General features: G+C 61.8%; 1 protein-coding gene across 3 annotated transcripts; it reads right to left on the bottom strand.

Moving 5' to 3' along the window:
* Nucleotides 1–314: 314 nt before the first annotated feature.
* Nucleotides 315–13,188, bottom strand: SEZ6 (seizure related 6 homolog). Of its 3 annotated transcripts, none has more exons than XM_052689099.1 (17): nucleotides 13,009–13,188; nucleotides 6,224–6,772; nucleotides 6,021–6,154; nucleotides 5,234–5,426; nucleotides 4,771–4,956; nucleotides 4,537–4,705; nucleotides 3,958–4,124; nucleotides 3,683–3,877; nucleotides 3,298–3,436; nucleotides 3,020–3,216; nucleotides 2,758–2,952; nucleotides 2,484–2,675; nucleotides 2,208–2,405; nucleotides 2,084–2,122; nucleotides 1,862–1,982; nucleotides 1,683–1,785; nucleotides 315–1,166 (listed from the first exon to the last, which is right to left on the bottom strand). In XM_052689099.1, exons 1-17 carry the CDS (start codon nucleotides 13,076–13,078, stop codon nucleotides 1,134–1,136), a joined length of 2,880 nt encoding a protein of 959 aa, XP_052545059.1. In that variant the 5' UTR covers nucleotides 13,079–13,188; the 3' UTR covers nucleotides 315–1,133. The 3 variants fall into 3 exon arrangements, with proteins under 3 accessions (XP_052545059.1, XP_052545060.1, XP_052545058.1); XM_052689100.1 differs by having other exon boundaries at nucleotides 315–1,150; XM_052689098.1 differs by lacking the exon at nucleotides 315–1,166 and having other exon boundaries at nucleotides 1,617–1,785.
* Nucleotides 13,189–14,872: the final 1,684 nt, after the last annotated feature.

Here is a 14,872-nt window from a genome sequence, read left to right as displayed (position 1 = left end):
GCGATTCCCTCGCGCGTGCGCATCGAGCGCGTGGCGACCGTCACGTTCCGGGGTGGGGTGAGAGAGAGCGCGGCGTGGTGACGTCATGACGCACGGCGGGGCGGAGCGCATGGGGCGCCGGCAGAGGGCGCGCTGCGTTTGGCGCGCCGGGGCGGACTTGCCAGCTCCGGGCCCCGTCGCCCCTTAAAGCTACAGTGCACCCCGAAAGCGGGGAGGGAGGGGGTGTACCCCGAGTGCAGGGGGTCACCTCTACCGCAAATCCCCGGGAGCCCCGGTGTCAATCACCCGCACCCCTCACTCATCAACGTGCCACGTTTTCTTCTAAAACACCATTTTGTTTTTAATTAATGAAACAACCAAAAGATGGGCGAAGGGGCAGTGGCTCCTCTCCAAAACAGGGTACGCGCGGCTGGGGAATGGGACCGTATATTACATCGGCCTTGGACAGAACTCCCAGCCCCGGGCCTGACCTGGTACGGGGGCGGGGAGGTGGGGACACAGCCGAGCTCAGTGCCCCACCTGCCCACCCCGTCACCGTGGGGCTGGGGGTCCGAATTCGGCCCTCGTGGGATGCTGGGACGTGCAGGGCCGGGGCGCACCTCGGGGGGGGGGGGAAGCGAGCAGGTGCTGGGGGGGGCAGCGGGGGGACGCGGCATGCTTGGGGTTTCGGGGGTGGCTCTGGGAGACGTCGGGGTGCTAGGAGTGGGTGAAGGGTGAGAGCACCCCGAGGTTTCCTTAGCCCCCCCCCTCCAGGGCACCCCATTGCCCCCCATCCCGCGACCTGGCCCCTGTCCCCAGCATCGTCAGGCTGCAGCCCCGGGGGCTCCTCACTGCACCTGCACCATCCAGGGCTCACTCCTCCATCGCTGGGGCCGGGGGGGATGGAACTGCTGCTCCGGGGAGGAGGGTCAGGATGTGGCCCTGCTGGTTCAGCGTCCCGTGCCCACCCAGAGCAGGGATCAGGGGCAGTGGGGCTGGGGGAGACCCCACGGGGGTCCGGGCGGGTTGGGGTGTGTGTGGGGTGGCTCCCGCTTGAGTCTCCTTGCGAGAGGTGAGCCTGGCACCGGTGGCGAGGGCCGGCAGGCATGAGCATCCTGGGAGGGGTCTGCTGCACCCTCGCCTAGATGGACACCTCATATTCCCTCGTTTCCTGCAAAGAAAACAGACTGCGAGGGGTTGGACACTCACTGGTGCTGTGCTTTGCCTCCCCCCCTCCATCCTTGGGGACCCAGGGGGCACATCCCATGGACAGCCACAGGGTTCAACATCCCATCCCATACGTGCCCTCAGGTGAACGACCCATCCCATGCGCGGTCATCAGATGGAGGTCCCATGCATGTGTGTGCAGCCTCTGGGAATCACATTCCTTCTCTGCATGGTCTGTGTGATCTATGTCCTATTCCCTGGATAGCCTCAGGGATGCACATCCCATACATGCTCCCTGAGATGTATGTCCTGTCCCGTATATGCATAGGCTCTTGGATGAATGTCCCACCCACTGTACAGCCCGTGGCACACGTAGCCCATTGGATGCATGATGCTTGGTGTGCACATCCCACCCCACATATGGTCCCCATGGTGCACATCCCATCCTTTCCACAGTCCTGGGGTGCACATCACATTTTACCCCTGGTCCCCAGGGCGCACACCCCTGCTGGTAGGACGTGGGGGCCAGTGCTTACTCCTGTCTCATAGGTGGGGTTGTCAAAAGCCGACTCCACGGTGATGTGATCATAGGGGTGGGATCCAGAAAGGGGCAGCTGTAGGGCTGGCTTCCCCTGCAGCCTATAGGAGGTGATGGAGATGGAGTTGGGCAGGTTGCAGTGGGGCTGGGGATCCAAGGGGAGCAGCAGACACTCACTTGGAGAAGTAAAGGTAAACGCCTCCGATGAGCAGGGCCACTACCAGCACGGGCAGGAAGATGGCGATGGCCACATTGGTGCCCTCCAATGCTGTCCCCGAGGGCACAGCTTTGGCCACGGCTGCGCGGGAGAATGGGGGCTCAATGAGGGCACCCAGTGCTTGCTTCACCTTGGGTGCCCGTTGCACCCCAGCACCCAAGGGTGCCCCGAAGCTCCCTTACCATCCAGGTTGCGATTGCTGTAAAACTCATCGTAGGAGGCTAAGATGGGGAGAAACAACCCAACATCAGTGGGAAGCAAGGGGGGAAAACGGAGTCATATAGAAGGGCGGAGGGTTTTGCTTACCCGCCTTGCAGATGGGAGGTGAGCCACTCCAGTGCGAGGGATGCCCGGGCAGGCAGCGCAGATTGCCCTCACCCAGCAGCGCCCGCCCCGCAGTGCAGGAGAAGCGCAGAGTGCTGCCTGCCGGGTACAGCCGCCGCTCGGGGCTCTGCCGCCCGCCCGCGGGCACGCCGGGGTTGTGGCACGGCTCGTATGCCTCCGCTGTGGGCAATGGCATTGTGTCAGCACCCACTGGGTGCTCCCAGCCACGGAGGTGTGCACTCAGGATGCCCCACTCACGGATGCATTTGGGCAGGCGGTCGCTCCACTTGGGTCCCCCCGACGCGCGGTCGTGGCAGGTGAGGAGCCCGGCGCCTGCCAGCACGTAGCCCTTATCGCAGACGAAGCGCACGGTGGACCCCACCGGGAATTTGGGGCTGGAGACCACCCTGCGGCTGTGCTCGGCGTCCCCGGGGTCCCGGCAGGTGGTGACTGTGGGTTGTAGGGACAGGCGGTGACAGTGAGGGTGGGATGGGGTGGCAGGAGGGAACGTGGGATGTGTCACCCTGCTCACCCCGCTCGCAGGATGGCAGGTCGCCGCTCCACGTCAGGTCCCAGTGGCACATGAGCAGGTCGGCACCGGCCAGCTCGAAGCCGGGGTAGCAGTGGAAGGTGACGACGGTGCCATGCAGCAGCTCCGGCTGCGAGGCGGTCTTCCAGCCATTGGCGATGTCAGGCAGCTCAGGGCACGTGTCATTGCGGGGCACCTCTGTGGGGACAGCAGGGGGTGAGCAGACCATGGGAATGACAGCACCCATCCCCACCGTGGGGCTCACCGGAGAAGTGGATGACAAAGCCCTGCCGATAGGCAAAGACGCCGGAGCCGGGGTCAGATTGGAACTGGATGGTGACATCGGCGCTGGAGGCAAAGAGCTTGAAGCGGCCGCGGGCACCCGTGTACTGACCCAGGATGCGTGCTGTCAGGTCATCCCCGTCATAGAAGGTGAGGATGTCCCCTGTGCCCAGCCGCAGCCTGCAGCATGTGGAGAACAAGGGTGGGGAATAAAAGGGTGTCCCCCCGCTGGTGGCCCGTGTCCCACAGACCCTCACTCACACACGGATGTCCAGCATGACACGCTTGTCCTCCTCCACGTGCAGCCCCCAGATGCAGTCCTGGCCTTTGCCGTATGCCTCCGGCCAGTTGGGCGACAGCACCACGCCGGCCGTGTCCATCAGCTCCCCACTGCACACCGCTGCAGGCACACACCATAGCACCCACCATGGCGAGCCACCACCATGGCACCCACCATAGCATCCTGGATCCCGTGTCCCCCACGACCCCCTTGGCACCCCAGATCTAGCACCCACCACCGCCTCTGGATCCCACGGTGGTCCTACCCCCATGCAACGTGGCATGCTGGCTCCACCAGCCATGGTGCCCAACCCCAGCTCCAGTCCCTCAGATCCACCACCCACATCCCCCCACCTCCGGTGCCCACCGCGGCATGCCGGCTCCGTCTCGTTCCACTGTGGGTCACTGGGGTCAACGCACTCGATGATGGTGGAGCCTTGCTCCAGCGTGTAGCCAGGGTGACAGCTGAACTCCACCGTGGTGCCCACAGGGTACCGTGGGTCGCTGGTTGTGAAGTTCCCATACTTGACGTAAGGCTCATAGCAGTGCCCCTGCTCGAAGGCTGTGGGCACAAGTGCTGAGGTCTGTGGGGGCCAAGGGTACATGGCAATGCCGGGTGTCCCCAGTGCCCATGCCTCGTACCCTCATAGCGCAGTGCCATGCCTGCAGCAGCCCCGCTGCTGTCAGTGGTGAGCTCCACAAAGAAGTGGCGTCCAGTGCTGAGCAGCCCTTCGATGGGCAGGTACTCCACCTCATAGGAGTCATAGACCGGAGGTGCCTCCACGTTGTTCCCATTGCGGATGATGAGCCTGCCCAGATGCAGCAGGCTCAGGATTCTGCCATGGCCAACAGCAATGAGCCTTGTGCATGGCCAATGACACTCATCCCAAGGCATGGCCATAGTGCCCATCCTCATTTATGGTAAGCGACACTTTTGGACATGGCCAACTGTGCCCACCATCAGGCCTGGTCAGTGGCATCCATCCTTCAGCACTGCCAACCACACAGTGGTCCCAGCCATGGCCAACAGCACCCATCCTTGGGCATGGCCAATGGTCCCCCTCCCAAGGCAAAGACAAGAGAACCCATTCTTGAGTGTGGCCAACAGCACCCACCCTTGAACACGGCTAACACATTCCATCCCCATATATGGTGCAGAGCTGTCCCAGGGTGTCCCAGGGTGCCCCCGCTCTCCTATTCCCATGCTGTGTTGACCCAAACCTGTCATCATCCTCTGCCAGTGAGACCTTCTCAAAGTGGAGGTGCAGGCGGTGTCCGGCAGGAGCTTCCAGCAGCCAGTGGCAGGTCAAGTTGTTGCTGTAGTTCCCAGGGAAGCCCGGGGAGATGACACGTCCCACGGTGGCATTACGGATGGCCCCACCGCACGCCGCTGCGGGACAGGGATTGTCAGTGGGTGCCCAGGTGACACCGGCCACGTCCCCACGCAGAGCTCACCCATGCACTGAGGTTCGCGGGCGCTCCAGAAGGGCCGGGTGGCATTGCGGCAGGTGAGCAGGTGGGCACCCTGCAGCTGGTAGCCTGTGGTGCAGCGGAACCGGGCGTCCCCACCGGGGTGCAGGCTGCTGACCGAGACGTCACCGAAGGCGGGCCGTGCAGGGAAGGGGCAGCTCAACAGGTAGGCTGAGGATGAGTGGAAATGTCACGGAGCCAGACAGACCATCTGTAATACCCCGTTGAGGGGGTCCCGCACCCTAAATCCCAGCCCCTGCATGTTGTTGATGTTGGGGATGCTCAGTGAGACAAGCATTGCTCACGCTGATCCACACTGCTGGTTGATGCCCACTTACCTTGGCATCTCTACGCTGCAAAATGGTGTCATGCGGGAAGGGCACACCACGGGGACAGGGGACCCCAAAGGGATGGGACCATCCCAGCTGGTGGCAGCAGCTCCCCGTACCTTGGTACTGGAAGCAGTAGGATCCGGGGCTGGTGGGTCGGGGGCTCTGGAAGCGCAGGGTGAGCATGTTGGCAGGGCTGCGGATGACCTGGCCCCGTAGCAGGAAGGACTCGTTGGCCAACACCGCCGGCTCCAGGCCCCCTGCGCTCTCCACCGTCAGCGTCTCCCCGTCTGCCAGGCTGATGTTCTGCACCTTTGGGGACGGTGAGGTGTCACCACGCTGCAGGATTTCCCGCAGTCGATAGCGCGCTGGAGCTTGTCGGCGCGAGGCAGCGCCTTTCAAACACGCTTAGCATGGCCATAAATCTCTCCGTGGCATGGAGAGCAGCACAGCCCCGCGGCACGGCTGGGCCCATGGCAGCCCGGCGCGTGCTCCAGCGCTCCGGAGCAATTTGCTGTTAATGATGTTAATTAAGCAGTGCTGTGCGGTGATGAACGGCGGCACCAGTGAGTGCTGCTCTGCGAGCTGGGGCTGAGCACGGAGCAAGCAGCAGCTTTGTGCCAATGCATTCTGCTCACTGTCAGCTATTGGTGATACCAGATTGGGTGAATGCTGTCGTTAATTAAATCCTATATTGCTGCTTCATCAGCAGGTGCCAATCACAGCAGCCAGAGGCCGATGGGTGGTGTATCCAATTCATGCATCCACGTCTCTTCTCCATAATCCAAGGGTGAGAGATGCCGTAAGCTGGCTCACATTGGCTCATGGCACAAAGGTGAAGACAAGGAGAGGAAAAGGACCCAAAGCTATGCATGTGGGACTCGTGCCCGCCCCCCAGCATCTCACCTTGATCTCCACACCATAGCCAGGGTAGACGGAGATGGTGTAGGTGCAGTCCATGCTGCTGTCATACGGGGCACTGGCTGGCTCTGGGGACACCAGCCAGCCCTCGGGACCCGCCAGCGTCCGGTTGCATGGTGCTGGTGACAAGGAGACCCCCGTGTTAGCACCACATATACCTGAACCCCCATCTCCCTCCCCGTGCTCACCTGGTCCCTGCAGCGTGGTGACGGTGGTGGTGGTGATGGTGGAGGTAGTGGTGGTCCCCTCCTCATCCCCGGAGACCCCAGTGACCCCCAAGGTGGGCACCCGGCTGGGGGCTGCAGAGCTTGATCCTGACCCCCCAGTAGGGGGCTGTGAAGGGTCAGTACCTGGCGCGACCCCCCAGGGCTCCCCCCACGGCCCCGAACGCCCAGCTGGTGTGGTCAATGGGGCGGTGGGGAAGGCAACCCTGGGCAAAGCAGGGGCACGTGGTAGGATCTGGGGGGCTGGGGGTCCAGGGTCCGGCCTCAAGGCATCGTCAGGCAGCACAGGGCCAGGCAGGCCAGGTGGGAAGGGCGCCTGGGCCAGGTAGTCCTTCTTCAGGAAGGCCTCGTGCAGCAGGTCCTCCAGCAGCGGGTGGTGGTTGAGCAGCTTCAGGGTGGGTGCTGTGCTGACAAAGTGCGCCTCGGCCTCGCGCTCAGCTGGTGTGGGGAGGGCTGTGGGGTCTCCTTCAGCCTCGGCGCTCTCACCTGTCTTCCTCTCCAGCCCATTGAAGCCTGGGAAGGGAGAGAGTTGGGTGTAATGAGGAGCAGTGCTGCACCCTTGTGCATCAGTGTTGCACTGTAGAGCGATGCTTCATTGTCATCCAGTGCTGCATCACAGACTGATGCTCCATCAAGAACCATTTCATCACGGACCAGTGCTGGACCCCGGGTTGATGCTGCGCTGGGCACTGGCAGTGGACTGGGGATCCTGGTGCTGTGCCACAGACCTCTGCTATACCATGGGCTGCGCTTCATCATGGATTGATGCAAAATCACAAACGCATGCAACACCACGGACTCATGTAGCAATTCTTCATGGCCCAATGCTGCACCGTGCATTGATGCAACACTAAGGACCCGTGCTGCACCACTGGCTGATGCTTCATCATGGACCAATTCTTCATCACAGATCAAAGCTGCTCCAGGCTCTGGGGCCCAGCATTTCACCATGGGGCTATGTGCTACCCTGAGCATTATCACATCCCTGTGGGTCGATGGTGCACACAGGGCTGGTGCTGCACCAGCCAGGGCAGCCGTGTCACTAGGTCCCATTGGCCATGGTGCCAGGAGAGGAGCCGTGCCGTGCCATGGAGAGGAGAGCTGCAGTGGAGAGCTGTCAATAAAGCTGATTGCTTTATTGAGGACACGTTCCTGGGTAAACAGGGACAGAGCATGGACGGCAAACAGGCGCATCGACCGCATGCAGCGGGGCTCCACCGCACCTCAGCGCAGCACACCCCTCACCAGAGAAGCCCGGGCAATTAAGCATGGCTAATTAACTCACATCTGCACCAGAGCTCACATTAAGGTGTACCCACTCCTCCCGTGACACGCAGCATCCTGACGCCTTGCCCAACGTCTCGCCATGCGGTGCCGCGCACCGGCACTGATGACACGATACTGCCAATTACCGGGTAATTACACCGAGCCGTAGCAGGGCAGGCCCCGCAAAGATTAATTACTCTGTGACTGCCACTTTTAAGGGACTATTAAGAGACATTATCCCTGGAGAGTGGTGTATGAGGAGCCACCAGGTGCAGCCATCATCCTGTCCCCCGTGCCACCACTGTCACCCCTCTGCACGCACACCGGCTCCAAAAGGGTAACCTGCCCCCCGGCACCACCAGAATTATTTCCTAATAGGATCCATTTATTAGAACATAAAAGTTAATGAGTTTATACTGAAGGGCGCCAAAATCTCTTTCAGGCTTTAATGGCAGATTAGAGCTCCAGGCCTCGTCCTGTGCTGCATGAGAGCCACCACAGACACCACACGCAATGAGCGGGGACACTGGGGTCCATCACACCCCCATGGTACCACAGGATGCTCCAGGTACTACGGGATGCTCTGGGTACCCTGAGAATCTCAGGACTTGGGGTTTTGCTGACCCCTGGAGCACTTGGGGTTCTCGGGCCAAGTCAGCTTGTGCCCAGATGTTACCACCCATGCCCCTCAAGATTACAGCCTCCACCTCCGCGGATGTCTCTAAGCTGCTTATCTCCACCATGGCTGTGTCCCTCCCGGGTCCCTGAGCTGGCCAAGGGGCTGGTGACAGGGCACCCTGCTACCCAGGGGGCTGGCACTCAGGGAAGGGGGAAACGGGGCTGCTACACCCCGTGCTGTGCCTCCAGGGCCTGTTGACATGCGGGGCACGTGGCCGCGGCCGGGCCGGGGTCCTAATCCTTCACATCAGCTTTGCAGGAGTCTATTAACGGCGGCCACGAGCCAGAGAGATGCTGGAGACTAATCCGTCTGCGGCCCCCCCAGCAGAAATCAATCGCGGCTGGTGTCGCAAATAAATAAATAAGCAGCCACGCAGCCGCCTGGGGAGCGCGGATCGATGCGGACGGCGAATAAAGCAATAACACAGCACCCAGCAAAGCAGCTGCGACGGGGCGAGCCGCCTGGCTGCCCGGGGTGTTGTCTTGTTCTGTGCCTCAGTTTCCCCATTCTGAAGACGGTGGAGTTGTTGTGGGCAGCCAGGACCAAGGGCAAGGGGCCACGGAAGGATTGTTTTCCAATTTAAAATCCAATCTTGCTTTGCCCCTGCGGCCGGGGCTGGCTGCTGCGATGAATGAGCTGTCAGGCAGCCGGCGCCATGCTCAGCGCCCTGTGGTCCCCAGCCACAATCCCATGGTCCCCTGTCATCATCCCATGGTCTCCAGTCATCCTGATGGGCACGATCATCGCCACCGGGCTGGGCAGAGAAGTGCTGAGCTGCTGGCAGCTCCCACCGCCATCGCCTGCCTCCGTGTCCCTGGGGATGTGGACACGGTCTGGGGACAGGGACACTCTTGGTGAGAGCGTGGGGGCACAGACAGGCAGGGAGCAGGGCTGGCACAAGGACGAATGCAGGCAGAACGCAGGTGGGTACCAAAGGAGCATGTGCAGCAGGTGGGTGGGTGCAGGCAACACCACCCTGGTGGCCCACCACTGTTATCCCATCTCTGGAGAGGTGACAGACAGGGACAGGAGGAGACCCACAACGTGCTGCCCCAGAGACACCGCCGCCAAATGCATCCAGCAGCCCCAGCAGCTCGTGGCGTTAATATTCATGGCGGTACTCGCAGGGAAGCGTTTGACCTTGTATGTTTTGCCATTCTCCTTGAATGGAACAGTCATTTACCCGCTGACACGTGTCACATGTTGCCACAGTCGGTTCCCCGGAGCACTGCGGCCGGCTGACATCCCAACACACCACCGGCACGCGCCAGGATGCACCGAGCGAGGAGTCTGGGGGCAGCGGGGCATGGCACAGCCCCCTCCTCCCTTAGCGACCCCAAATTGCAGCCACCGAGGGGTGGGGGCCGTGGGGAGCCGTGCACCTCACATCTTGGTGCCCCCGTGCCGCCCGCACTCCCCACGCCCCTGCCCCGTGTAATCCCTCTTCCCCGCTCTCCCTGCAGAGCTAATGCATTTGTACAGCAATTTCCATGAGCAGCGGCGATGATAAATTGCATGTCTGCTGCTATTTCGGACCTGATCGCTGTCGCCGTGCACGCTGCCGGAGCCAGACAGCCTTGCAGCGGTGCTGCCCCCCCTTCCCCACGCTCCCAGCACCCCAAAAAGGCCCCGCAGCTGCGGAGATCCCTGCAGCAGCCCCCAGTGCCACCCGGGGGGGCCGACGCCATCCTGTCGGGTGCTCAGGGCTGCAAGAAATAGCAGCAGGGCTTTGTATGGGTGATGGTTTGCTCAGGGAGCAGATTCCCCCCCCCTTCCCCCACTCCGGCTCCCCTTCTGCTGCCAGCAACAAGAACTGCAATCTGGTTGAGCAGAGCGCGAGCGCTGCTAGCTGGGCTCTGTGTTCAGCTGCTTAGCTGAGACAGCCTACCCTCAGCCCACCCCAACCCACAGCCCAACCCCAATCCTACAGGCACTGAGCCAATGGGCCACCAAACACACCCTGAGGTCTCCCATGCAACCTCACCCCCAAAAACACCCTTGCCCTCCCCCCAAAAAACCCCACCCCACATGCCACCCAGAGCCCCATCACCACTATGTTTGTGTAGGGCCTACACTAACAGGACATCCACCCAGAGCTGATGCGATGGCCACCCCCAGGGGACCCCGGTGGGGACCAGCCACTGTCCACCCAACCGGCACAGCTCCCACCTGCCATGAGCAGATCTGGCATTTTGAACACCTCTCTCCATTTTCACAGGGTCACAGCGGCGCTCTCGCGGCTGATTAATATTTGATCCCTTCAGCACAGCTCGTTACTGCATTTAAATTATATCTGTAATAACCCCCACCGGCACGGCGAGCGCGTGGGCTGCCTTCTGCAGGCTGCAGGCTGGACGTGTCCTCAACGCCAGCCAATGGGACCTCGTGGCACGTCCCACTGGGGGCCATGGCAGCAGGGAGTGGGGCCACCCCGTGTCCCTAGGGATGCTCTGTGATGGTGACATGGAATGGTGTCACTGCCCCATCTCTCGCAGCAGCCGGAGGAAGGGAGGCTGCTGCCTGTTACTGGAGAGAATCCATTACCTCCCTGGTTATAGGCAGCTTTCAAAGGCAATCTTTCAATTGTGCACATTTAAAGAATTGATTGGAAGCTAAATTATCCTCTCCTGCCGGATCCACTGGAGACACAACCGCATCCGCCTCCCGGGGCGTCCATGTGCGGGGTTCCAGCCCACCCTGCAGCCCCACGCCGACCCAGGGGGTCCTACAGCACCACAGGGGAGTCCCTCTGCTCCGTACCCAACCCCACTGCCCTTGCCGTGCCCTTGGTGACACCTTGGTTCCCACAGCAGAGCCCCAGAACGATTCCATCCCAACGCCAGCAGCCTGGGGCATGGCCTGTGGCCATGAGTTTTCTGAGTGAGTGGGGACGGCCCCACGGGGCACCCCTGCCCTGCTTAAGAGCATTATCCAGATAATCCTGGCCTGGCAGCACGGCGGTGACGAACTCCTCTGAGGCACGCAGGGGATGGGCACGTGCTCAGTTAATTACTAAAGCAGATGCTTGCTTGCTTGCTTGTTTCCCTGGCCCCCTCCTTGAATGCAGAGCCCCAACTGCAGACCTGGTGCTCCCCAAGTACATTGTCTCAGTGGGCACAGCGCATCCTGCTGAGCGCGGATGGGGCAGTGGAGCTCATGGGCCAGTACCAGGAGCTGTGCCCCCAGCCATGCCATCTCCCTTTGCTCCTAAGACCTCAGACTGCAAGGAGCCATGCCCTGGAATTGCATTCCCTTGCTGCAGCGGCACCACGAAGCTGCACCAGGAGGTCAGAAAGTGGGGAGCAGAGCTGCACCAGAAGCCACAGGTCACAACAAGGCAAAGGCTGATGACAACGCTGCCATTGCTCTGGAGTATCTCCAGTCCCCTGGCCTGGATCAGGAACCTAAGAGCACCATCCCCACATCGCAGTGCCCTGTCCCCAACACAACACAACCCCATCATCGAGTCAAGGCCACACTGAGCGAGGAGGTGCTGCACTGAAGTTGGTGCCGGGTTGGGGCCACACCTGGTGGGGATTTGGGATGGAGGCTGAGCCCCCTGCATAGCTCCTGGCCCTGGTACCATGCATGGGGTGGGCACAACCCAGCCCCAGGAAGAGCTCAGCACCTCTGGCATCCCTACCTCTAACACTCTAGGAAATACACATGCAGAGTTTAATTAACTTTATTGATATTCAGAAATTAGGGGACTGACTAGAGGTAATTGCTCATTAGAAATCATTAAACTGACACGGCAAGCAGCAGCCTCCCTCCGGGGAATCCCGCCCTGCCCAAAGCCCTACTCCCAGGACAGATCCATCCCAAAGGAACCCAGGGATTTGGGGACACTGCCCCCCCCACCAGACCTACTGCCCCACAGCGGGGTGTGCCGCAGCACTGCCCCACTTTTTGCCACGTGAGGGGGGTGCATGGGAGACGCTTTAAGGAAGACGGCGTTGCCATCAGCTCTGGTGGAAGAGTGAGCCGGGAATAGCAGTGGGCACAGGGCCACGGCGTCCTTTCCATCTCAGCTCGGCAGCCAGATGGGGAGTTTATGTAACTCCCCGCACGGCTGCTCCCTGCAGCTCGGCTCAGCCTGCATCCCATCACCCCGCTTCCCAGCAGGGACGGACCTCCGCATGCTCTCCACCCATCACACCGCACGACCATGGCAAACCCAAGCCCTCCAAGCCGGGTCACCACTGCTGCTTTTTGGGGACAAGGCATCGAGGCTTCCCATAACACACACCGCGTTGAGTCAAGAGGATGCGGGTGTTGGCTGCCCTCCTTGGGAAGAGCCAACGCTCGCCCTTCCCTACATCACTCCAAAATCAGAGGCTTCAGCACAAGCAGCGCAAAGCCCTACACACAAACACCCCCAACCCCACTGCGGGGTCTACATGGAGAGAGTGGATCCCAGTGGGGTGCAGCCTGAAGGGGTTTGAGGGTTCAGGCGTCGAGCGGTGCCCCCGGTAGGGCCCCCCCCATCCCGGTAACACTGCGGGGGAAGCTCTCAGCAGAGCTCACCGGGGGCGGCGTTGCGCCAATGGGGCTGCAAAGCTCTGCGCGCCCCCGCGCCACCGGGGAACGGGCGTGGGAAGGGGGGGGGGGGAAGGAATTACTGCTGCCCGGTGCGGGGGGGCAGAAAGGGGATTTTGAGGCGGGGGGCAACGGCGGGTGGGTGAGCGCAAGTTGGCAAAGTTTGGCGGAGAAAGGGTGGCGGGGGGAAGGCGAAAGGAGGAGGGGGGGTCCCCGGGTTGAGGTGTAGAGGTGTGGGTGTCGGAAGGGGGGGGGTCTCGCTTACCGTGCGCGGGGGCGCGGAGCAGCGCGGCGAGCAGCGGCAGCAGCAGGGCGGGAGGCGGCGCGGAGCCCATGGCCGGCGGCGTTCAGCACCACGGACAGCTCCGCGCTGCGGGCACGGCCGCGCCGTAACGCTCCGAGTGCGGCGCCCGCCAATCCCGGGGCCGCGCGGCGGCGGCGGGGGGGGGGAGAAAGGGGGGCTCCTCCCTGCCCACCCCCACCCCCTCCTCCTCTCCCACCCCTCCTCCCCGCCCGCCGTAACGCTCCGAGTGCTGCGCGCGCAAATCCTGCCGGCTGGCGAACGGGGGGCTCCTCCCTGCACTTCTCCCCCCCCCCCCCCCCAGGCCTGCCCAGCGCCGTAATGCTGCGAGTGCGGCGCGTGAAAATCTTGAGAGGTGAAGGACTGGGGAGGGGACACAACCCATACAGCTCTCTCCAAAATCCCAGTGACCCCCGTGGGTGGAAGCCTGAAAGGTATCCCCCCAGCTGCCCTTCACCGTCACTAAGTAGCCCCAGTTAGGGCTGGGCTCGTCATACCAAGCAAAGGAACCTGGCTCAGGGCACAGCCCCCATCCCATCCATTCCTTATGAACAGCAGTCACATCCTGCACCCCCACATCCCTCCCCAGAATGTCAACAACCCCAGTGTCTGTGGATCTCCAGGGTAGAAGCCTCAATAAAGCCCCTTCCCCCTGCTGCCCATCCCTTAATAGCCCCAATTAGGGCTGGGCTCATCGTGCTTAAGCAGAGCACCTGGTTCAGGAGCAGCTCACTCATTCCCGCACCCCGCTCATTCATTCCCCATGGGCAGGATCTCATCCCGCACCCCATCCCCATCGTTGCCCAGAGGGACTCATCCCTGCTGCAGGCAGATGGCGTTGGCACCAACAAGGAGCTGCCGGGCAGCTTTTGCGTGCGTTCAAAAATAATAAAGCTCAGCCTCATTGTCTCATCGCCCCCTCCTGCATGGCAGCCCAGATGGCCGCGCCTCTCCCTGCTGACAGCGTGCTGAGATGGGCAGGGGGCAAACACAACCCTTGGGCCATCATGGGGAGCTGATTGTGTGCTCTGCATCCGGGAGAAAAACACCCCTTCCACAGGGATCGGCAGCCGAGTGGCGGCACGGGGGGTGGGGGGGTCCCTTTGTGGCCCCTCTTGTCCCGCTGCAATGCGGGTGGGAGCGATGAGCTTCCAGAGCTAAACCCAAAACTTTGATCCGCCGGTAGCTGCATGAATGTTTAATGCGCCGCAGCCCCGCTCGGGCTCGGGAGATGTGCGTTTTGAGGCCAAACTGATGTTTCTAATATTATGATATTCAAATAATTTTAATCTCCCCGACGCTTCCCCAGGCACGCACCTGGACTGCTAACGAAGGGCCGCCTTCGGCGCCGTTGGTTTTGAGACAAAGCAAACCGGCGCGTAGGGCCATGAAGGCCAACGAGGGCGAGCGCAGGTGGAAGGATCCCAGCACCCTACAGCCCTGTGGGCATTTCCACACTGCTCCTGTTGGGACACGCAGTCATTTGAGCACGGATGACCCAGCAGGAAGCACTCAGCCTTTGGGAAACGCCGACGTACAGCCAAGCACGCAATGGGTGCCTGCCTTTTGGGGTCACCCGTGCCATGACAGCGATAGTCAGAGCCCGTCCCTGCGCTGCCCTGGGGGTGACCATCAGCACTGCGGGGGGTGGCATTGCCACGTGTCCCCAGGGGTGTCCTCAGATGTCCCCATGCCACCCCGGAGCTGCGTCGGGGCTTTCCCGAAGCGCCATCCCATTAACGCGCCGTTCGTGGGAGAAGAGCTCAATTTTTCCCATTTAACATTTCATGGATAATTAATTATTCTTCATCTTCCCGGCGCAGAGCAG

Source organism: Tympanuchus pallidicinctus, unplaced genomic scaffold (assembly GCF_026119805.1).
Source record: "Tympanuchus pallidicinctus isolate F22 unplaced genomic scaffold, pur_lepc_1.0 scaffold24, whole genome shotgun sequence".
Lineage (NCBI taxonomy): Eukaryota > Metazoa > Chordata > Aves > Galliformes > Phasianidae > Tympanuchus > Tympanuchus pallidicinctus.
The sequence above is the reverse complement of the archived record's forward strand: the minus strand, read 5'-3'. Positions and strand labels throughout refer to the sequence as shown.

What these genes read in the sequence shown, in the direction of transcription:
- SEZ6 (XM_052689098.1), bottom strand. Translation starts at nt 13,078, where the DNA reads ATGGGCTCCGCGCCGCCTCCCGCCCTGCTGCTGCCGCTGCTCGCCGCG. An exon ending in CTACTGCTTCCAGTACCAAG is followed by an intron (nt 4,957 to 5,233) that starts GTACGGGGAGCT and finishes ACTCATCCTCAG; the next exon opens with CCTACCTGTTGAGCTGCCCC. An exon ending in CTGGCAGAGGATGATGACAG is followed by an intron (nt 4,125 to 4,536) that starts GTTTGGGTCAAC and finishes GCATCTGGGCAG; the next exon opens with GCTCATCATCCGCAATGGGA.